This window comes from Eublepharis macularius, chromosome 2 (genome assembly GCF_028583425.1).
Source record: "Eublepharis macularius isolate TG4126 chromosome 2, MPM_Emac_v1.0, whole genome shotgun sequence".
Taxonomy (NCBI): Eukaryota; Metazoa; Chordata; class Lepidosauria; order Squamata; family Eublepharidae; genus Eublepharis; species Eublepharis macularius.
This window is the reverse complement of record NC_072791.1, coordinates 145,247,201-145,269,446: the sequence shown is the minus strand read 5'-3', so window position 1 is coordinate 145,269,446 and position 22,246 is coordinate 145,247,201. Positions and strand designations below refer to the sequence as shown.

The 22,246-nt window shown below is 48.4% G+C and overlaps 1 protein-coding gene and 1 long non-coding RNA gene across 2 annotated transcripts in view; one reads left to right on the top strand and one right to left on the bottom strand.

Moving 5' to 3' along the window:
* Positions 1–1,697, bottom strand: part of LOC129325027 (acyl-CoA (8-3)-desaturase-like) — a 29,923-nt gene extending 28,226 nt beyond the window's left edge. Inside the window, exon 1 of the mRNA XM_054972523.1 lies at positions 1,409–1,697. Coding sequence (XP_054828498.1) covers positions 1,409–1,651 — 243 coding nt within the window. The 5' untranslated portion in view covers positions 1,652–1,697. The remainder of the gene's footprint in view (positions 1–1,408) is intronic.
* Positions 236–12,994, top strand: LOC129325028 (uncharacterized). The gene is made up of 3 exons (XR_008596574.1): positions 236–338; positions 12,367–12,418; positions 12,796–12,994. It is a non-coding gene; the product is annotated as an uncharacterized LOC129325028 (long non-coding RNA).
* The last annotated feature ends 9,252 nt before the right edge of the window (positions 12,995–22,246 follow it).

Here is a 22,246-nt window from a genome sequence, read left to right as displayed (position 1 = left end):
AAAAAAAATGAAACCTGGGAATTCACAGGAATGAGTAAGTCTTGGCAATAGATTATTATAACAGTCTAACAATATAGAGATCCAGCAATTACCGTTTAAAAAGAAAGAAAGAAAACATCCCCCTGGTGGCACAGAGGGAACTGGCAGCTGGGGGGGGGGAGCTGAGCCAAGAAAAGTGTATGAAAAAAAAAGCTGTGTGTGGATGCTTCATTGCCAATGTGCATTCATGGAAGCAAGGACACAGCGAATAACTGCTGTGTGGGAAAAGTTTGTGTCTCCAGATGGCAAGCTTAACAAGCTGGCTTTCTACTTATTTGGGCCATAAACAACTAATACAGGTATGTATAGGAAGGTGATCTAGTAATTATTATTTGCAAGTTTGTATTATGCTCTTTTATATATGACTTAGTGAAGCTTGCATCTGAAGTCACATTATTAATTTTGAACTTGGATCCCTAGTGAGGTTCCAAATCCCACAAATGCCAACAAACCTCTCATGGAATACAAAAGAGAGGCACTCCCAATCGAACAAGCTAGTAATGCAGACTATTGCTTTAACTGTCTCTATTTCCCTTCAACTCAGACAAACAAACATGACATCAGCTACCGGCTAATAATGCCACACACCCGGGCATTAAAAACAGCAACACAACAAAAAACAGAAGAACTGCTTAAGGCAGGGGGAGAAAGCAGCTGCAGGAGGGAACAAGGTAGTGGTTGTGGCAGCGGCGGGAGGAGAGGAGGCGTTGGCAGCATGAGCAAAAGAGAAGGGGAGACTAGACGTTGGGTGAGACTTTACAGGTCCGCAACATGCCAGTATGTATTTGCCGAAGAGAAGTTAGGATGAACACAGACCTTACTGTCGGGCACTTTGTAAGCCTAAAGACTCTCGGGTTTAAATGGATCTTACGTCGGTAGAAGGTGTTCGGGGGCATGTTGTTCTCTCTTCAGCCAATTTTTGCGCTGCCTCTCCAGAATACCGGCCGAGACACGTGGTCTCCTTGCCTTGGAGACTAACACGGCTAACTCCTCTGGATCCTAAGCATAGTTACCCGCGGAGCAAGGGAGGAAGGACGGGGGACTTCAGCGGCGTGGCACTCGGCCCAGTAGCCCAATCACGTGGCAGCATCATGCCAACGTGAAGCAGCCTAAACTAACCGGTGGCTCCCTGGAGAGGAGTAGGGACAGGCGGCTCCGAGGTCCCGCTTTACCAGGGCAGGCTAGGGGGAGCCAGTCGTGGGAATGAGCGCGAAGCCCCCTCGCCGGGAAGGACACCTGCGCGCAGCCCTCATCCGTCACCCACGCGGATGAACTCCGCTCGAGGGCCGCCCGGGTGAAGAGCAGCCGGTAATCCGTCCAGATTTCATCGCCGGCGCGTGCAACCCGGCTAAGCCCACACCCTTCTCACCGTGGCATCCTGCCCGGCATAATGCCGGATCACTCGGGCGCCTCCCGGGTGCCGCTTGTAGAAGCGGCTAACGTCGTAGACTTTCCGGTCGATCACCAGCCAGTGCTCGTTGTAAGGCTGGATCCGACCAGTGCGCAGCCCGACCTCTTCCCAAGTGAAGAAACCGCGGGGTGCGCTGCCGCCGCTGCCCACCACCTCCTTCTCCCTCACAGGCGCGTCGCTGTCCAGCTGTGGGGGAGCCATCCGCGCGGGGCCACACCGACCGTCCGCCGGCTACCGTCCCTTCGCTAGCAAAAACCGCTCACTGGCAGAAGGCTTTATTACCGCGCTACAAATAAAGGAACGAGCCCGCTCTGAGGCGATGCCTCTCCGAGAGCCTCTTTTTCGGCGCCTGATTGGCCGCTCGTCGGAGACAATCTGCTTTCGGAAGCGCCGATTGGCTACCACGCGCCCCAGAGGGCTCGTATCTCAGTCAAACCTCGCCTTTCCCGGAAATCAAAAATCTCTTTTCTGAGGGTGGCCACTCAGCTGATGTACTTTGGTCTTCTTCTCTTTGTTGTGGGATTAGACACTTCTGAAAGTGTGTGACTCCCAATGTATTCTGCTGAGTTTTGTTTCACCTTGACAGCATCCCAATTTATTGCCAGATATACTACTAGCATTCTTGCTCTTTGTTTTAGCGAGAGAACATAATGCTCTGTAAGAAGAGCCCTGCTGGATCAGAGTAAAGATCTATCTAGTCGAGCATTCTCAAGCCTATCATGGCCAAGCAGACGCCCAAGAAGCTTCCAAGCAAGGGAGTGGTGGTTACATGTGGGGAGCTACAAGGACTGGGGGGTTTCTCATTTTCCTTCCCCCACTGTTTACTCTTTCCCTTCCCTGAAAGCCCCCATAGCCTTCCCTCACTCTTTCTCTGCTTCCTACTCACCAGCCAACCTACTTTTATTTGCTCCCCCCTTTCCCTCCCCCCCCAAGCCTCTATTTGGGAAAAGTCTGGCCAAGTTTCCTGGTTTCAGCCACCAGGCCAAGTCAAGTGGCATGGAGGGGAACCTGCAAGGATGTACGAGGCCACTTCACTTTCCCCTTGACCCCCTCCCCACACTATTTCCTCTTCCCTCCTCATGGCAACCATGACATCCCCACCTTTCCCTACTTTCTTCCACTCACTCACCACCTTAGATTTCATCTCCTCCATTTTCTATTATATTTATTATTTATTTACTTCTTTACCTTTCTTCACAATGGGGAACCCAAAGAACTTACATCATTTCTCCTCTTTTGTTTTATCCTCACAACAACCCTAGGGAGGGAGGTTAGGTTAAGAGTGTATGTCTGGCCCAAGATCACCTAGCAAGAACCTTGGCAGAGTGGGGATTTGAACCTGGATATTACAGATCCTAGTCTGAAGCTCTAACCACTACACAACACAGGCTTTTTTGTGGTGGCTGCTGTTGGGCCTGGGCCTGAGTGAATTATGCAAGTTGTATAGTAGCACATCACCCAGTGGTTGCTACCAGACCTGGCCCAGATGAGCCCTCTCTCAAAGGCCAAAACAGAACAGTCTTACCTCCTCTGTCTCTCTTTTATGCACAGAAAACAAGATTTCAATTGGCAATACTGTAGTGGTTGCCTAGTAATGGCTACTAAGGGCATTTGTTTCTTAAAGCTACAGGTGGTGTTTTAATTTGGGGGGATTAACCCCCCCCCCCAAATTTTAAAAAAGATTTCTGATTTTTCTGTAAACCTGCAGCTTTTCTTGGATTTTTAGAAAGATCTGTCTTGTGTGTTCAGCATTCCAGTCTCTGGAGTTGTATCCACATATTTGGTGAGGCTGAACATTTGATTTATTGACAGCTTGCTCCTGTTGATCCCCAGTAACCGTTAATTGGAGATAACCAAGTCTGAACATGGAGATGAGTAGTTATGGATAATAGTAGTTGATGTGCAAATTTGCCGCAAATGTCTATTTGAAATGTGTTAGCAACCACGATTACATCCTGTGGCAGTGAGTTCCGTAAGTTATAAGTTGAGCAGAATACTTAATTTTGGTCCATCCTGGAGCTTGCACCTATTATATTAACTGGGTACCCCTGAGTTCTAGCATTACGGAATAGAGGGGGAAAGTTCTTTCTCCATTATTAGTATAGTTTCATAAACCTCATCTTGCCTTCCCATACTAATCTTTTGTCTAAATTGGAAAGCCTAGTGTTTTAAAGTATCATCAGCCCAATGGCAAAAATTAAACAGCATGATATGATCCTGCAAACTGCTGAGTTTTACTGTGTTCTATCATCTGAACTGTCTTCTCTCTCTCTCTCTCTGTCAGGCTAGAGATAGTTTTTTAATGAGGTTTGTGATAGATATTTACCTGTGGGTACATACTCATTTCTTGCACCCTGCCATTGCCTGGGGTCAAACAGGTTTTGCAGGTTTTTGAAGCGTTGCAAAGCCTTGCAAATTTGGGAACAGAGAGAACAGAAGGATGAGCCTGCCTCACCACAAGCAAAGATTACTCTGTCCTACCAAAAACATTTTCACACACTCTTCTTTGATGACTTTTCTTTTTTATTATATTGGAGCATCACTTTTATTGTAGCCTTGGTCTAAACAGAGGTACTTTCTGGAGTGATCTGTTAGAGGAGCGACGGAAAAGCAATTAGGGAAATAAGGGAATTTCTGAAAAAAACAACAACAACAACCCTTCACCTCTTCCCACATTGAGATGTGCTCATACAACACCGAGCATCCAAAAGCCACACAGAACTTGTGTATATGTAGTGATCCCATATTTAATTATATGGCAGATACAAGGAATCACAGGATGTGCCTTGTGGGGGAACTCATCAGTATCCCAATAGAGGGAGGCCCCAAATCAGAACTTAGCACCCCAATAACCAAGGCAGAAATGTTGGCAAAATAAAAAGAGTTTATTAGAGTAAAAAGACCCATATAAACTGCTGTGCAGCAGATATCTCTGACCATGCATGCCATGCAAGGAATGCCTGCTAGCTTATACACTCTCTTAAAAACAAACCATCAGACAAGCTATTTTGAATATCAAGTTACTTTTACAAAAATACAAACACATCTCTTCAGAAAATTCTAAAAGATTGACAGGCACTATGGTCTGTTAAGTGTTACACTTGATACCCTTATGGCCCCTCTTGTTATCTCTTTGCTTATCAAGAGAAGTACATTCGAGAGAGACAATCAGTGGAGTATTGGGGAATCAAAGCCACAACATCCAGACACTCTCAAGGCCATCTCCTGTTGTAAATCATGACATTCTGGAACATCTCCATCTCCCAATATGTTCAGCCTAATTGCTAATTTAGCAAGGCCATTTCATGTAGGTGAAGAGACAGGCAAAGGAAGGGAGGCAGCCAAGACTCATTCCAGCATGCCTTTCAGTAGAACCAAAGTTTGCTGATGCTTATCTAACTGAGTCTAGCTAAAATCAATACAGGTATAGGAAAATTTTCTTAACATGCCTGATGGATGCAGCATACATAAAAGAACTATGGTATGGTGAAAAAGATAATGACATGCAGAATCCTGCCCCTCATCATTCTCTTACCATGTGTGATACATGGCTGCATTGACTACCTAAATAAAGATCCCTGTTTAGAGAATTAACTCCTTGTCCTAACTGCATGGATAGATTGACATGCATTCTAGAATTGTGTCAGTGTGAATGTGGCCCACTTTCCAGTTCAGCACAAATCCATACCAATTAGCCCAAGTGTAAAGTAGACAGTCCTTCTACCATCTCTCATTCCTATGGACTGATACCTGGCTTAAGAAACCCCCAGTCTGGGCTATGACCCATCCAGATAAGGAATCTGCTGTTAAAAGGTGAAGCTCTTTTACGAGCCTAGAAGGAATACTAAGAATCTGGAATGAATGCAATGAGTAATGAGTTTTACTGAAGGGAATTATACAAGCCCATGATTCAGAGAATTAAGAAACTGAAGCAGTCAAGTCTACAGAGATAATGTCCAACACTAGAAATCCTATGTTAACTGACAAATGTAACATACATCCACATAAACTGTGGAATGTGCTTCACTCAAAAAGGCAGCAAGGGACTTTTGCTTCAGTTTGGAGGTGGGTGTAACATCTTGCTTGGTCCTGTCCATGTTCCCCTAGAGGGATCTAAGTCTTGTGTTAGGAGAGTCAAGTGGTCCACATGCACTGGGACTGACATACCTATGGGACTGCCTCTCCCAATACGTCCCATGGAGAGCTTTGCACTCACCTGACAAGCAGCTGCTGGTGGTCTCCGACCCAAGGGACATCCATCTGGCCTCAACTAGGGCCAGGGCTTTTTCAGCCCTGGCATGGCTTGGTGGAACTCTCTCCCAGTGGAGATCTGGGCCCTGTGGGATCTGCTGCAGTTCCGCAAGGCTTGTAAAATGGAGATGTTCCACCAGGCCTATGACTGAGGCCTGATGATGTCCCTCCCTGACCGTCCCTGACTGCCATGTTCCCGCCATGCTGCCTTGAGAGCAACTGTTCCACCTGTACCATTTGTACTTTATAGTTCTAGGACAGCCTCTTATGTGAGCACTGACGCCTTATGTATTGATTGTTATGGTTTTATGTATATGTTTTAAATTTGTATCTAAATATTGTTGTGAGCCACCCTAACCCTGCATGAGGGGAGGGTGAGATATAAATATAATAAACTAAACCAAACTAAACTAAACCACTACACACCAGCGTAGCTCATTCTCTGATGAAGGGTCACCTCTGGTCACTGTGCCAAGAACTAATGCAGGATGGCTCTGATGCCATCAAGTGTTTTGAAGGCATAACCCAGCTTCTCAAACCTCTTCTTTCTAACGATAGAATCCCTGAAATTTCAACTCATGTTGGCAGAGGGTGGTTTGATCAGGAATGCAGAATTACCAGGAAAGAGCTAGTACATTATATTCGACAGATTAGTCACCATAAGAAAGGAATTTCTATCTGTCATCTCATCTCATTGAAGTCAGCTTATAAGAAACTCCTTAGGAAGAAGAAGCTTGACTTTGCTAAATTGCAATGGCAGGAACTAGGTCTGGCAGCCCAAGAAAAGAGGGGTCCTGGTTCTGAGAACTTGTTTCCTTCCGTTTAAGCTGATCCTCCTCCCCTCTATTGGAGGCTCAGAACTCAGCAAAAGACTGGCAGGCTCAGAACAGTTAGGTATTCACCTCCCCTCCATTCAGGAGAATGAGGCAGTGCGGTAGACACCACTTTTAGATCTGTCCACCTCACCACAATGGCCGCTTGCTGCAGTATTTAAAGGAAGAGGCTACATCTCCTTTCTCTCCTCTGGTAAGTCTCCTGGTGAGGACCTGTTCCACCTGGAGTTGTTTAAATCCTTTTCTGACTGGTGGGCATCCATCTTTGCCAAGTTGTTTACTCAAATAAATCTAACATGTTTTTCCTTCAGGATGGAAACTGAGCATTGTACTCCCAATATTTTAAAAGGATTGCAAATCGGTCTCCCGAAATTATTGACCAATTAGCTTGCTAGATATAGCCTCCATCTGAACAGCAAATTCTTGCTATGCAAACTGGAGGACTGGGAGACATCCAATAACTTCATCCTGAGCAAGCAGGGTCCAGCAAAGATGTAGGCACTATTGATCACTGCCCAGCTAGCTTGGCAGAGTATTAAGGGCCCCGCTGAGGACTTGTTTGCTGCGTTTGTGAATCTAACTGCTGCCTTTGACTTAGTAGATCAGAACTGATTGTGGACAAAACTAGTAGGCACTAATATTGATAAATGCCTATTGTTCCTGATTCGGGAATTTCATTCAATAAGTCAGCTATGACTTGAGGACAGTATTTCATTCATTTCATATCTACTAGAGTAGGGTTGCGAGGTCTCCTTACTCTCCCAGCAGGACATAGGGGACCTGGCACTTACCTCTGTTGATCTCCTTGTGCACACTTCCAGTGGGTGTGATGATATCACTTCTGGGAGTGACATCATCATGACCAGCGGGCATGCTCCCTCACTTCACAGAGGCCAGTTTGGGCCCCTGTGAAACACGGGAGCATGGCCATTGCCGGTCACAATGGTGTTACTTAAGGAAGTGACATTGTAGAGACCAGTGGGAGCATGCCCACTGTACACTGATCCAAGAGGTTTTTTGCCTCCCAGGACTGTTCGTCAGGCCTTTCCCCCCTTGTTGGCAAGGTAGGGATCTCAGGTGCCCACTGGTGGCAGATAATCTCCCAGCAGTTTACCTGCTTGCCTTCTGGTCTCTGGCCACTGGTGGGAGGTTTCTGGCCTCCAGCAGGCACCCCAGGAACATGCACAGAAGTGACATTGTTGCACTGCTTCTGCACTTCATTTAGGGCTCCCATGGCCAGTGTGATGTCACTTCCAGAAGTGATGTCATCACATTGGCCCAGGAGCATGTGTGTTCCTTGTGTGCACGCAGGGAGCAGACTCCCAGTAGGTACTGGGAGGGTGTAGGGACCTGGGAACCCTACAGCAGGGTGAGTGGTGGCGGGGGTGGGGGGAGAGGTGAACAGGGAATCCCCTGCCCCCACTGAGGGACTCAAAAGCAAAGAGAAGGGCTCCCCTGGATAATACCGTGAAGGTAAGAAAGTGTGTTGTAGACGGTGTGTGTTATAGACAGGATTCTCTGTCTATAACACACACCATTTGGTTATTGAAATTGCTTGGTAACATGATGCTCTGATGGTCTTGATAATGTTGATACTTTGAAAAAGTTGGTATTACGAAATGGGATTAATAATGCTGGGAAATGCCTGTTAGGCTCCATCTTGACAGTCTCTTCTTCAAGACTCTGTACATGTTACTCCTTTTGAAGAAGTCAGGCATCATGTCTTTTTCTCAGAGGACCTGTAAAGAAAGAAGAAACAATCATAACATATTCATGGACTTGAAAATCTATTACTTACCTGCAAAATTTATTTCCAGTGATTGTATATTTATGTATAGAAATTAGTATTTATTGCACTAAGCCTTTTAGGCTCATAGTATTGTATATGGTGTGTTCATTAGAAATTGGTGTAGAGTACCTCTTGAACTCTTCCCAAAATGTCTTTTGCTATACATTGTGTATATATGAATTGTATTTGCTATATTTATTGTACTTATTGTGAGCATATCTGAGCACTTTCAGCACCTTAAATTTTTCAGATTGACCTTTTTGAATTGTGGTTGATTTATTGGAGGTTGTTACTCTCTGGTAGGTGGTTGCCTTCTTACTCCCACTGGGGGACTGGCAGCCCTATGCTAGGCTCCACAGGCTCTTAAACAGAGACTGGTTACTTAGTGGGGAGGGGGTCAAACAGAGTTGTGTTTGGGCCCCTTTGGTCTTCAATCTGTATTTAAATGATACCGTTCCAAGTTTGTCAGGCCCTGAGTTCTTTCCATTATCTGTGTGGGAGATTGGAAGTATTGATTCTCCTATACGCAGATGACATGGTGTTGGTGTCCTTAATCTGTATTGGTTTAAGGGGGATGCTGAACAAACTGGGTAATTTCTGTAAGGGTGAGGCCTTAAACATCAGCTTTGCCAAGACCCCAGTAATAGTCTTTGTGGAGAGACTGCAATGATTTAAATGGTTAATAGAAGGCAATCCCATTGAACAATGCAGAATCTTTAAGTATCTTGGGGTGACATTTAGTGAAACCCTCTCATGGAAAGCCCACCTGGCCAAAACAAAAGCCTCATTTTTTAAAACCTCTGGGGCCATCTTTAAATTTTACATCTTGAAAGAAAGATTTTAGTTGAGTCGGTCTTGAAATTGTTCTGGTGTAAGGCCATCCTGCAACTTTTATATGGTGCAGAAATCTCAGGTTGGAATGAATGTCTGATCTCAACCCTGGAACCAATAAAGAGAATTCTAGCTTTGCCTCACAGCACTCCAGTGGCTTTAGTGAAGACAAATCAAAAAATGGAACAGATTATAATTCCAATTGCAGGACAAGAGGCTTGAATCAGAAATCTTTTTTTTCTAAGCTTGAAAATGAGGGGTAAGGTGAGATGGCAGGTATCCAGGATCTTGATTATTTCCAAAATAGTTTCCAGGCAAGGAGAAGCTGTGCTTGGAGACAGTTGTAGTTATCACATTTAATTGGGATCTTGGTGGACAATTCAAATAGTCCTCTGAATTTTGAGGAGTATCTGAGCTGTTTGTGTGGGAAATGCTTAGGCAGGTATTTATTATTGTGAAAAGCTGCCTCAAACAGGTCTCTGGAAAGATAGCATAGGCCATTTCCACAGAGCCGGTCTTCCCCGCCCTTGTCCTGGATATTGTGTGTGTTTTGCTGAGTTGCTCTGAAAACTCAGCATCCACACACACTCCCCAAAAGCACTTACCTTGCACTTTGTGGTCACAGGCAGCCTCAGCAGTTCCTCTAAAAAGCAGGTTTGGAGGGGAGGTTGAGCACTTTCATCACCATTGCCCGCCTTCCTTTCAAATGTTTTTGCTCTGAGCACATTTGGGGCCCAAATCGGCCCACTGCAGAATGCAGGTTCATGCTGCGCCACCTGGGAACGTGCCCTGGGAGGCGCATTCCCCCGCCTTTCCCCCAGCTGGCCAGGTAAGTGGGGGCGGGGCGTGGAGGGTGGGAGCGGGGAATCCTGCGCCCCCATTGGGGAACTGGCAACCTCAGAAAATGGCCACATTCCCTAAATTCAGCCTCTCTGCTGTGGCCTTGGTTTACTGTTTAGCTGAGACATTTGCAACCTGCACTCTCTACCCTAACGAATTCCTGATGAGGTGTATTAGCATCACACAGTGCCACTTGGATTTGGTTTTAATTTTTATATCTTATATTATATTATTGATTTTATATTGTATTTTATGTTATTCTAATATTATTAATGTTGTTACCTGCCCTGAGCCCGCTCGCAGGAAGGGTGGGCTAGAAATGCAATAAATTAAATTAAATTATCTAAAAGATCTAAAGAAAAGGAAACCACACAAAAGGCTGACAACCAAGAGGCAACTTGTAACTACAAAAGCGCATCAGGAGGAAACTTTGAACTGACTCCTAGCTAGAGCCAAACAACTGGAAGTGGAAAGTGAAACTGTTCTTGTGAAAAGGCTGAATCCCAGTTGTGGCCAAGAGGCCAATACAGGACAGCTGTAATTCTTTCCTTGGCAGAATGTTGACACAGCAGAATCTTTGCATTCTAAAAAAAAGATTTCTCGTTTGAGAGACCTGGATTAACGGTCTGATTGCTTGATACTAGGCAAGGCTTGGCTTCTCTCTAGAAAGGCTGTTTTCCTTGGTAATTGTGATATTAGGCACAGCCCTGCCATACCTTTTGAAGTGTTAATAGCCAGAGACTTTATTTCTTGGCTTTGTGAAGAAAGAAACTGGTCACCCGTTAAAATAGAGAAGTAAGAGAAAGACAAGCCAGAATGAAACCTTGATGGCAGCATCATAAACCTTTAGAATCAGAGAGTTGCCTGTTCACAAGACGTTGAATGTATGTGCGATCTGTTGATTTTTTAAAAAATATATGAATCGAGTAATTCTCATGTCGTGCTTAATGAATGTACAGCTGAACATGGGATGCAAACCAGGTCCTGGCCCATGGTTTCAATTGCAAAGTGAATGCATTTTGGCTCTATCTTACAAATAGATATACACCTGTAAATGCAGGAAGTATATGCATTCACTGCCTGTAGTTTTGGGATGCTCTTAGACCCAACTTGTGCCAAATGGGTCATAGGGATTATATTGTTCCACTCTTGGCCCATCTACTAGCTCCAAATTTGTTTCTGGGCAAAATTCAAGGTGCTGGTATTGACCTTCAAAGGCTGATATAACTTGGGACCAGTATACCTGAAGGACTACCTACTCACTTATGCACCTACCAAACCACTGTGGTCATCTTCCAAGGCCCTGCTTCACGTGCCCTTGCTTTCTGAGATTAGGTGGGTAGCAACCCAGGAGATGGTGTTCTTGGTTGTACACCAAAAATCAAACTCTCTAGCCAAGGAGATTCATCTATCCCCTTCTGTTGTCATTTTCCACCATCCAGTGAAGGCTTTTTGTTTGTTTGTTTGTTTGACGTTCCCTGGCAATCTCTCTTTCATGCCCAATATTTTTAATTGTTTTAAAAATTTTAATAGTTGTTTGTGTTTTTGTATATTTTCAGCTGTGGTTTAACTGTTTTGATGATGTTATTGTTATAGTTTGGGATGGTTTCATAATTTTAAAATGTGATTTTATCATGTATGTTGGGCAGTGCAATCCTAACGGGGGTGGGGAAAGTGAATAGGAACCAAAGTAAGTCTTGCGACGGTGGAACTGGCTCCTACATGCGCGTAAATGCCCTTCCGTTGGTGGTGGCACGAGGTGCAGGACCACTGGCAGGCTGGCGCCGCCACAAGCGAGAGGCGGCCGGGTGGAGGTGGAGAAGCATCGTAGAACCCTGCGTCGGCACAGGAGGGAGCAGGGAGGAGGGCGGGGCCGAAGTTAGTTTGCTCCCTAAGCCCTTCCAAAAGCGGGAACGCCCACAGTGGCACAAAAGAGCTATGCCACAAAAGAACAAGGCATAGCCCATAGGCGCCCACTGAACGGCGAAAACTTGGCCCCCTCTCTGAGCGCCCCACCCCCATGGCCTGAAGGAGCATAGGATGGAAACTATCATGGGGACCAATCAGCGTGTGCTCCCGGCGTGGACGAGCCCTCCTCTTTGCACCCAATCACCCTCAAAAGCACCCTATAAAACATTCGGCCAGCCCTGCCCCTACCAAGTGATCACATGGCGGTAAGCTCTGCCTGTTTGCAGTGCGCCATGGACACTTTGAACACGAGGTGGGGAAGAGGGTGCTCACGGTGGCAGGCACTGGGTGCACTTTGGGGACTTCGTGAGGAAAGTGGGAGAACTGTGCACTCGCTGAAGGGAAGAAGGGCAAAGTCCAGAATGTCTGGCTAACTAACAAGAGCCACTCCTGTTTCCTTGCAGGTGTCCTGACTCTGAAGTTCCAGCTCAGTAAGGAGCGAGGGAGCACTGACAGGTAAGGAGGAGATGGGGCGACGGCTAACCTGTCCCACTGATTAGTGCTAACTGCCCCATCACCTGAACCCACCTGATCACTAGCCTCTTCAGGTGAGGCTTGGCGAGGGGGGGGGGCGATGGCGGCAGCCCCTGCCTGCCCCAGAGGCAGTTGCCCAGAAAACTACTCTTGACCACGTGTTTGTAACTACTAGCTCGTTTCCTCCCTTAACGGTAAAAGCACCCCAAGGCGGAGTGCACTCTCACCAGACGGTCTTGCATCAGCTGGTCACTGCCGCTGGTGCTCTCTACTATGTGCATTTTCTCAGATGTTGGAGTGTGGAGTCTGCCTTGGCCGTGGAACGAGGCAAAGCCTACATGTGTGTCTTTCTCTTGCAGGCACGTCCCGAGCATGTCTGCTCCTCCCTGCCCCGCCCCCCCAATCCTATGCGAGTGACATTCGGATTCAGCCCAAGAAGCAATATCTCACAGCAGTCTGCATCTCAGCCTCACCCCTGGGAGCAAGAAGGAGGGCTGTGCGAGATGCCTTGGCTCCCTTTCCAGCCTAGAAACAAGGGCACTTTTTCCAGTTTAATAAAACGAGTTTATAAACAACAAACTTCTGTGTTTGCCTGCCTGACTTTGTCTGTAGCCCCTCCCCCAGCACCCCGTCACACATTTCCACTCACACATCACCACAATTGTATTAAGCAGACCCTGTTCAGCCTCCCTGCCCCCTTCCCCCCCAATGTAATGTCAGGCTGAGGGGTGGAAATGGAACCATGACCCATGAATGTCCGCGGGGAGGGGGGAGGCACTGAGGACTTTCATTCCCTGATAGGCTGAGCTGCGGGCCTCTGGTAAGCCAGGAAGAGGGTTGCCGCACGTGGAAAGCCGCTGCCAGGGGGTGGGAGATGGGAGGGAATAGGGTCTGCTCACATGAACTCCGGCCCCATCAGCGAGGAAATGAGGGAGGCGGTAGATGATTGCCACATCCCGCGCAGGAGGTCCGGTGAGCTCTGGGAGGCGCTCCCTTTGCAGTTGAAGCCGCAGCGATACAGCCCCATGAGCAGTCGCCCCCCCAGGGTGGGCCCAAACCCTGGATGCCTGGGTCCGCCCCATTGGTCATTCCCACACCCATCACCCCATGGAGCCCCGCCAAGCATCCAAACCTGCAGGGCACCAGCCAGGCATCTGGGTTAACAAGTCATGGTCGTTGGGAGGGGCAGGGTGTGGATTCGTTTTCGTTTTCCCGGCCATGTCAGACGCTCCTCTCCGCTGGTCTGGGAGGAAACGTCTGAGCAGTCTGACCGGGCGGTTGACCCGCAAGGGTTAACCCCCAGGACTCCCAGTGAGGGAGTGAGGGTCCGGGGCGCCGCGGGAAGAGCCCCCTGAATGCGATGCAGGGGGTAAATTGCCCGTTTGCTCCAGTGGAGGCCGGCAGACTTGCGCAGCACATCGCGTGCAGCCGGGCCATGGAAAACGGCAAAGAGCAGAACTAGGCGAATGCCTGTAAGTAAGCGAATCCCTTCTGTATTACAAGCGTACGTGAAGGATTGGTGGGATCTGAAGCTAAGAAGGCTCGGGTTTCTTCCCCCTCACTGAGTTTCAAAACTTGGTTGGCGGTCCCCCCCCCCTAAAATGGTGACGAAAAAGCAGAGTCCCTCTTTGGGCAAGTCAATTTCCGCTGCCCTGCAGGGGAAAGGGGAATCTCTCGAGGACTTGGTGAAGCGGTCGGTGACTGAAGCCATAAAGCCCTTTGTTGACAAGCTGAATGAAATGGATCAAAGGGTCGGCTTAATTGAGAGCGAAGTGAATACCATTAAGGAAACAGCCGGGGGGGGCAGAGAAGTCTGCTCGGGAAAATGCATTACTCGTGAGGGCAACAAACAAAGAATTAAAGCTGGTGGAGAACCAGCTGATCGGGTTACAAGTGGAACGAGCACAGACAATTTTGCGTCTCCAGAACATGAAAGAGGAGGAAAAATGAGAATTTGCGGGATCTGGTCTCGGAACTTTTAGCGACACCTGCGAGGGCAACTAAAGAAGAGTTAAAAAGCGCCATTTTGGAAGTCCGTCGGGCTTCTTCAAAATATGCAATGAAGTGTCAGCTGCCTCGCAAGATCATAATTGATTTCTCATCTAAGAGGATTCGGGACACTATCCTATATAATACATACAATGTGGATCTGGACTTTTTGGGCAATAAGGTTAAGATATTGAAGGACGTTCCATTTTTAGCTTGGAAAAGAAGATTTAAATACAAAGGGTTTGTGGCTCTTTTGAGGAAACGTGAAATAAAGTTCAAATGGTTATTTCCGGAAGGTATCTGGTTTAATTACAAAGATCACGCTTACAAGATAACATCAAAAGATCAACTAAGGGACTTTGTGAGGGTCAGCATCCAGAGTTTCAGCAGGATTTGCAGCAAGAAGAGAAGGGTTCCAAGTCTGAAGGGGGAGGGGAGGAAGGAACGAGCGCGGCGACTGCAGCTGTTCAGAGAGAACTGCGTCCGAGGCCCGGGGGGGGGGGAGGAAGACTTAATTTTGATTATAATCTGTATTTTGCAAGGTCTACCAATCTAACAGTATTTTACAAAGTTTTAATTTTAAACAATGGCAGTATGAAGGGAAAGCATTATTTGTAGTGTTGTTATGTGTTTTTTTTCTTTCCTTCCCTCTGCCCCCCTCCTTTCCCTTTTATTGTTAGTAATTAAAAAAAAGGGAGGGGCAGGGTGTGTGCGAGGTGGTGAGTGGCCCTCCCCTTGCCTGGCACCGCCTACTGCAATCAGCATCTTGGACCGTGTGCGTTACCCAGCTAGAGCGTGGAAGCCACTCCTTGGCCGCCGGCTCCACCATGCCAGCGGTGGAGGCCATAGGCTCCACCCACAGGGGCAGTGAAGGACCGCCCCGATTGCCCCGAGTGCCTGAAACCAGGAACCCAAGGCCCCCCCCGGTGATTGGCCTCCATGCGCTCCCCTCACCCAGGGTACATGGCCCAGGTGGCCGCCCTTGGCGGGATGGCCCCCCTTCACTGGCAAGTATCACACGCACCCCATTTCAGGGGAGCACACCAGGTGGAGCGGGTGTCTAAAGCCAGCCTAGGAGACATGCCAAGACAACCCCTGCCCATTCCTTGCGCAGCCTTCACATCCCGTGCCCACCCTATCTCGCAAGGGATGCGCTGATATCGCGGAATTGGGCATGCGCCCCTGATGCCAGGCCATGGACGGCAGGATATGGCAGACAGATTTCTGGATCATCACAGCAAGACACGGGTCCATGGTTAGTGACCTTTATTCTCAAGCTCTGGGGTGGGATGGCTGGTTGCTGTCTCCCTGGGAATGGGACCATCTCTTGGCTGGGTCCCCGCGGGGGCTTGGCGTCCTTCTTCTGAGCCCTCCGTGGTGCCTCCCCATCCACCAGAGGGCGACGGCAGCAATGTAGGGCTTGGCCTCATGACCTGGTCGCCGCAGCCAGAGCCAGATGGGTGGGAGTGGCAGCTGCTTCTGCCCACACCCTCGAAATGGCATCGGATGGCCCAGAGGGCGAGTGGGGGGCGGCGAAGCAGAGCCTGGGGTGGCAGCGGACCCCTGGCCGCCTGTCCTTCCAGACGGGCCCTCTCCTACCATGCCTACCCGTTACCCCTCATCGTTCTACCCCTCCTACACACCTCCCCATCCAAACTCTCACTGATTGGTGGGATGGTATAATAAAGACTGGTTTCTGTGCAATGGGTATCTGTGTTTATTGCCTTGAGGTGGGGGTGGGGCCATGGCCATGGCCGCTGGGTCTGCATGTTGGTGGCTGGCTCTGGCTGACCCTCCACCAAGGCGCCCCTTGGTGACTAAGGCCTGCTGCTAAGAATGACTGCAGCCCGGATCAGGGCCCCTTGGGTTCCTCATGGCAGGGTGCCTGACCATCCCATGCCAACATCTCTGGACGCGACTGCCACGGACTTGCCACTGCATTGGGCAAACGGGGAAGCGGCTCCTCGGACCACGCCCACCCCTCTCCATCCCGATTGCAAGCTCCGCCCAGTGCACGGGCCGGGGCGGTCTATCGGCATGGGTGCGGTCTGCCTGTTGCTCTGGGGGCTTCCCGGGATCATGAGCTGCCCAGTGGCTGCACCTTTCTTGGTCCTTCCCCCAGCTGTTTGCCAGGAACAGCACCCTTTGGCTGCAGCCAGCGGCACCAGTGCGTCTGCCCCGCCCACAATGCTTTCTGGCTCTTCTGATTTGCATCTCTGCACCGCTGCTGCTGCCGCCGTAAATACACTTTGCTGGCACAGGATCCGGCCCAGCAGCGTCACAGCTCTGCCTGTGCTGCCACTCTGGTGTTACGGCCGGCCATAGGATTGCGCAGTTAACTTGTTAGCCATCTTGGTGGTCCTTATGAGAGCAGAAAGGCAGGATATAAATATTGTTAAATAAATAAATAAATAAATACACTGTGATATGTGAACAGGGCTGGTATTGGAAGGAGAGATCCAGTGGATTCTCTTGTTCAGATTTTTTTAAAATTGGTATAGAAATTTTATTTAAAAAATAAAAGATATAGCAATAGGAAGTGCACAAAAACTTATAAAAGCACTACATTTGAAATTAGATTAAACTAATCTATAATAACAAAACTTAATTGTGTAATCACTCTCCTTCCCTCCCCTTGATTCCTTATACAAACTCTATTATCAACTGTTTGGGGTAATCATTTCCATGTGTTTTATCTTTTTATCTTTGTATTGAGTTACCTTAATTAATCTTAATTTTAGCCTAAGCAGTAAAACAAATCCTTCCATTTTAGCCAAAATTCAGCTATTGGTCTATTATGTACATAAGTAGTTAATTTGGCCATTGATGCATATTCATAGTCATAGATCTTATCTATCCACTCCGACACATATAACAACAACAACATTCGATTTATATTCCGCCCTTCAGGACAACTTAATGCCCATTCAGAGCAGTTTACAAAGTATGTCATTATTATCTCCACAACAAAACGCCCTGTGAGGTGGGTGGGGTTGAGAGAGCTCCAGAGAACTGTGACTAGCCCAAGGTCACCCAGCTGGCTTCAAGTGGAGGAGTGGGGAATCAAACCCGGCTCTCCAGATTAGAGTCTCGTGCTCTTAACCACTACACCAAACTGGCTCTCTGCTTTCCATTTTGCTGCATATAGCACTCTTGCTCCTGTCACCATGTAATGGAAAAGGTCTCCCTGTTATTTTCTAACATTATTTGGTAGGATGTTTAATAGCATATTTTTTGGATTTAGCTCAAATCTGAGCTTGAAAATCTGCAGGGCCAGATCAGGGGCGGGAGGGGGTAGCCTGCCTCCGGTGCCGACAAAGAAGGGGTGCCGGGTACGGCTGCCAGCTGCCGGAAGCATGCCAGAGCTGGCGGTGGCAACATGGGTGGCTGAGCACAGGGTTCATTGTCCGTCTTCTGTGCAGTCCCACATGGGACTGCGCACGCGCAGGCCTGCTGACCGGCTATTTTTTTCTATAGCTAATATCCACTAGGGGCCGCCCAACCGGATAGTGCACCTGCGCGGACCTTCCCGCCAATATTGTATCCGGTGGGAGCCCCCCACCCTCCAGTTTCTTCTTTGCCGTCGACCGGTGAAGACGTATAGCTCGTCCGCTGATCTAAAGAAGAAAGTGAAAGTGTTGAAGATCTCACTCACAGTATCGGTGAGAATTTGTCTTTCTCGGGCACGATGTCTGAGAAAGCTTTATTCAAAAAATGCACGACGTGCGCTACTAAAGTGACCAGGATGGATGGCCATTCCGTCTTCTTGGAATGCCTGGGGGAGATGCATATTGTGGCTAAATGTGTCCATTGCCAGAAGTTTACGCCCAAAGCCAGGGCCGAAAGAAAAGCCAGGCTAGAGGCAATGTTGTGGAAAAGGGCTATGCGGACTACTAATGGTGCTGAGATGCCCACCAAGCCACGTTCGGTGAGTGGAATGTCTTCCCGGAGCGCCTCGTCAATGGTGAAATCACCCTCTCCGGGACACCCTAGATCTACCCCCCCCCTCGGATCCGAGCGGGATGTCGGGTCAGACTCACCAACCTTCTAAGTCTCCCAGGACTCTGACTCCGAGCCCCAGAAGCACTTCGGATCCGACGGTGTCGAGATCAGAGCCGAGAAGGGTGGAACCGAAGCCATCGGAGTCGTGGACTTCGGAACCAGTGTGACCCGAACGACCTCCGAGTGAGACTGCACGTTCGGAATCGAAGGGTTCGAATCCAGCGAAGCTTCCAGGTTCAGTGGTTCCAGGACACTCCGATCCGACTCAGAGGAAACGTCCCAGGGTTGAAGACCAGACTGGACCAGTACCCAAGAAAACTAAGAAGAAGAGCAAGCATAAGCATATGACATCAGTCCAGACAGAGACCGAGTGGGAGACTTCTGTGATTCCCTCTCGGATCCGATCGCCGTCATACCATTCATCGGATGGCGAGTGGTATCCCCAAGGAGATCGTTGGTCTGGTTCCCCGTCCCGAGAGGAATGCCATCGACCTTCGGTGCAAAGTTCTCCCCAACTACGTCACCGCCGTATGGAAACTATCGGCTCCGATTTTATTAGACCTCATCGGTCCGGTTCCAACTTGTCGGTCCGAGATGACTGGGAGCTACTGCTTAGTGATTACTCCCGCTTTGACTCACCTCGTCGTGATCAGGGCTACTATCACTCTGAATTCGACCGTGATCAGAGCCCTAGTCCTCCGTCGGATCCATCTCCTGACGAGGTTATTATCGGATCCGGTGGAATCTCCCCTACAGAGGATTTTCGCCTTTATGTGAAGCAGATGCTTAGAATGGCTCGATCGCTGGAGCTGGAGGTGTCTGCAGTTAACCCTAGGCCAAAAGATAAGATTTTGCGCCATATATACTCAGGCAACCCGGCTTCAATCGCTTTTCCTATAGTGGAAGGTTTAGAGGAGGTCATCACTTCAATTTGTGAGAAGCCTGCTTCTGTTCACCCTACTTCTAGGCATCTGGAGGCCTTATACAAGACACGAGATGATGTCTGCACATATCTCTTCAACCCTCCTCCTCCTTCCTCACTGATTGCTGAGGAGATGCAGTCAAATCAGAGGCAGAGTGTGCATGCTGTACCTGCTGACAAAGAGAGTAGGAAGTTGGACTCTCTAGGGAAGAAGATCTACTCTTCCGCGGCACTGTCGGTAAAAATTGCGAATTATTCCTCCATAATGGGTGCCTATCAGATCTTCTTGTGGAACCGTGTCGCAGTGTTCCTCGACAAGCTTCCAGACGACCAAAAAGTTTTGGCTAAGGTTATTATGGATGAGGCGCTGCACCTCTCTAAACAACAAATTAGTGCTGGTCGCAACACCCTTGAGACCTCATCGAGAGCTTTAGCTTCTGCCGTCGTTCTTAGGAGGCATGCATGGCTGCGTACTACTGCGTTACCTCCACATACTAGGAGCAAGGTCGAGGATATGCCCTTTGAAGGGAAGACTCTTTTTGCGAGCAAGACAGACGAATAGCTGTCCCAGAAGCGAAAGGATCGTTTAACAGCTCAGTCCTATGGCATCGCTCATACTAAACCGTCTCAGTTCAACCATCCTCCATATCGTTCCTCGTACTACTACCGGAACCGAAACCAGAGGTACCAGCCGTATCCTCCTTATGGCTCCTTCAGACAACCCCACCAGCAGTCGGGGTCTTTCCAACGACGCAGATCCACTTATCGTCCACGACAGAGTCGTCGGAGTCCAGCTGAGAAGGAACCGGCTCCACAACCTAAGCAGTTCTGACTAGCCGGGGATCAGGCTGTGGTCTTTGGAGACCGTTTGGCTGAGTTTTATGTGTCCTGGGTAGAGATCCAGTCTGACATTTGGGTTCTTGATGTTATAAAGTTGGGTTATAAAATTGAATTTGAAGTTTATCCGGAGTTGTCTCTCCCTGATTTCTTGTTTGACTCTGATTCACAGAAGCTCCAGGCAGCTGTTCAGGCCCTAGGTCAGAAAGGGGCTATTACGGAGGCCCCTCTGGGGGAATCTCTCCTTGGTTTCTACTCCAGGATGTTCGTAGTTGACAAAAAGGATGGGGGAGTTCACTCCATTTTGGACCTTAGGGGACTCAATAAATCAGTGAAACCTAGGAAATTTAGAATGTTGACCTTGCAGATGGTCCTACAGCTGATGCCTGATAACATGTGGTTCGCTGTATTGGACCTCAAGGATGCTTACTTCCATGTTTCCATTCACCCGGAGCATAGGAAGTTCCTGAGGTTTTTGTGTAATGGTAAGGCGTTTCAGTACCAGGTCCTGCCCTTTGGACTTTCCTCTGCACCTAGAGTCTTTACTAAATGCATGGCTCCTGTGGTGGCATTCCTGAGATGTCAGGGATGTTCTATTTTTCCGTACTTGGACGATTGGCTCCTGGCTGCCCCATCATCAGACCTCTTGGTTGAGCAGGTTAACCTTGTGGTGCGCACTTGTGCGCACCTGGGCCTTTTGGTTAATTTTCAGAAATCAGTTTTAGTTCCCTCCCAGAGGGTGTCCTTTATAGGCATGGTTTTGGACGGGACGCTGAATAAAGGGTTCCTTCCCACGGAACGTGTCTTCCGTATTCGGTGCTTAGTGGCGTGCTTTTCTAGGTGCCGCTTCCAGTCGGCTAGGGCTATTCAGATGCTGTTGGGCCTCATGGCATCTGCCACAGCTGTAACTCCTATGGCTAGGTTACATATGAGACCACTTCAATTGTGGTTTCTTTCAGTCCATGACTTTCTTTCGGCCCCTCAGTCCAGGAAGTATTCTATCCCTCGTAGGGTCATTCACTCCCTGAAGTGGTGGCTTTCTGAAGATAACCTTCTTAAAGGGGTTAGTTTTGGAACGCTGCAGTGTCAGGTCACTGTTTCTACGGATGCCAGCACTGTTGGTTGGGGCGCTCAGTGTGGACGTCTCAGGGCACATGGGACTTGGTCTGATCAGGAGAAGTGTTTCCATATTAATATGTTGGAGCTGTTGGCTGTCCGTTTTGCCCTTATCGCTTTTTCAGATATGCTCCAAAACAAGATGGTACAAATTCTCACAGACAATTGCACAACCATGTTCTATTTGAACAAACAAGGGGGCACCACTTCCCGACTCCTCTGCGAAGAGACAATGCGAATTTGGGAATGGGCATTACTCAGGGGCATTTGGTTACAGGCGGTCCATATTCCAGGGACCACGAATGTGGTCGCGGACAAGCTAAGCCGTCTCAGGTCCGACAACCACGAGTGGACAGTAGCAGACTCCGCATTGAACGGCCTGTTCGAGACTTGGGGGTTCCCCGAAGTGGACCTGTTTGCATCGGAGATCAACAGAAAAGTCTCACAATATTGCTCCCGGGGAGGTCTGGGTCTGGGCTCCTTAGGGGACGCTTTCCAGATTGCTTGGACGGGAGCTCTCTTTTATGCCTTCCCTCCCTTTCCGCTGATTGCCAGGACGGTCAGTAAGATCCTCCGGGAGGGTTCCCGTGTGATTCTTCTCACTCCCTTTTGGCCTCGTCAGCCATGGTTTCAACTAGTGATGCAGCTATCTCAGGGTGTATATTATCATTTCGATCTAGTTCCCAATCTCCTTTCCTACAGGGGAGTACTGTATCACAATTTACCCAAACTGAAGCTAACAGCTTGGTTTATTCAGGATTCCCCGGATTGTCTGACAGGGTTGCAGAAGTTTTAGTTAACGCCAGGCGAGATAGCACTTGTAAATCTTATGCAGCTAAATGGAAACGTTTTGAATGTTGGGCTGCTGAAACTGGGGTAGATGTTTGGAATTGCCAGTTGGGTGCCATTTTCGACTTTCTTTTGACACTCAAAGATGGCGGTCT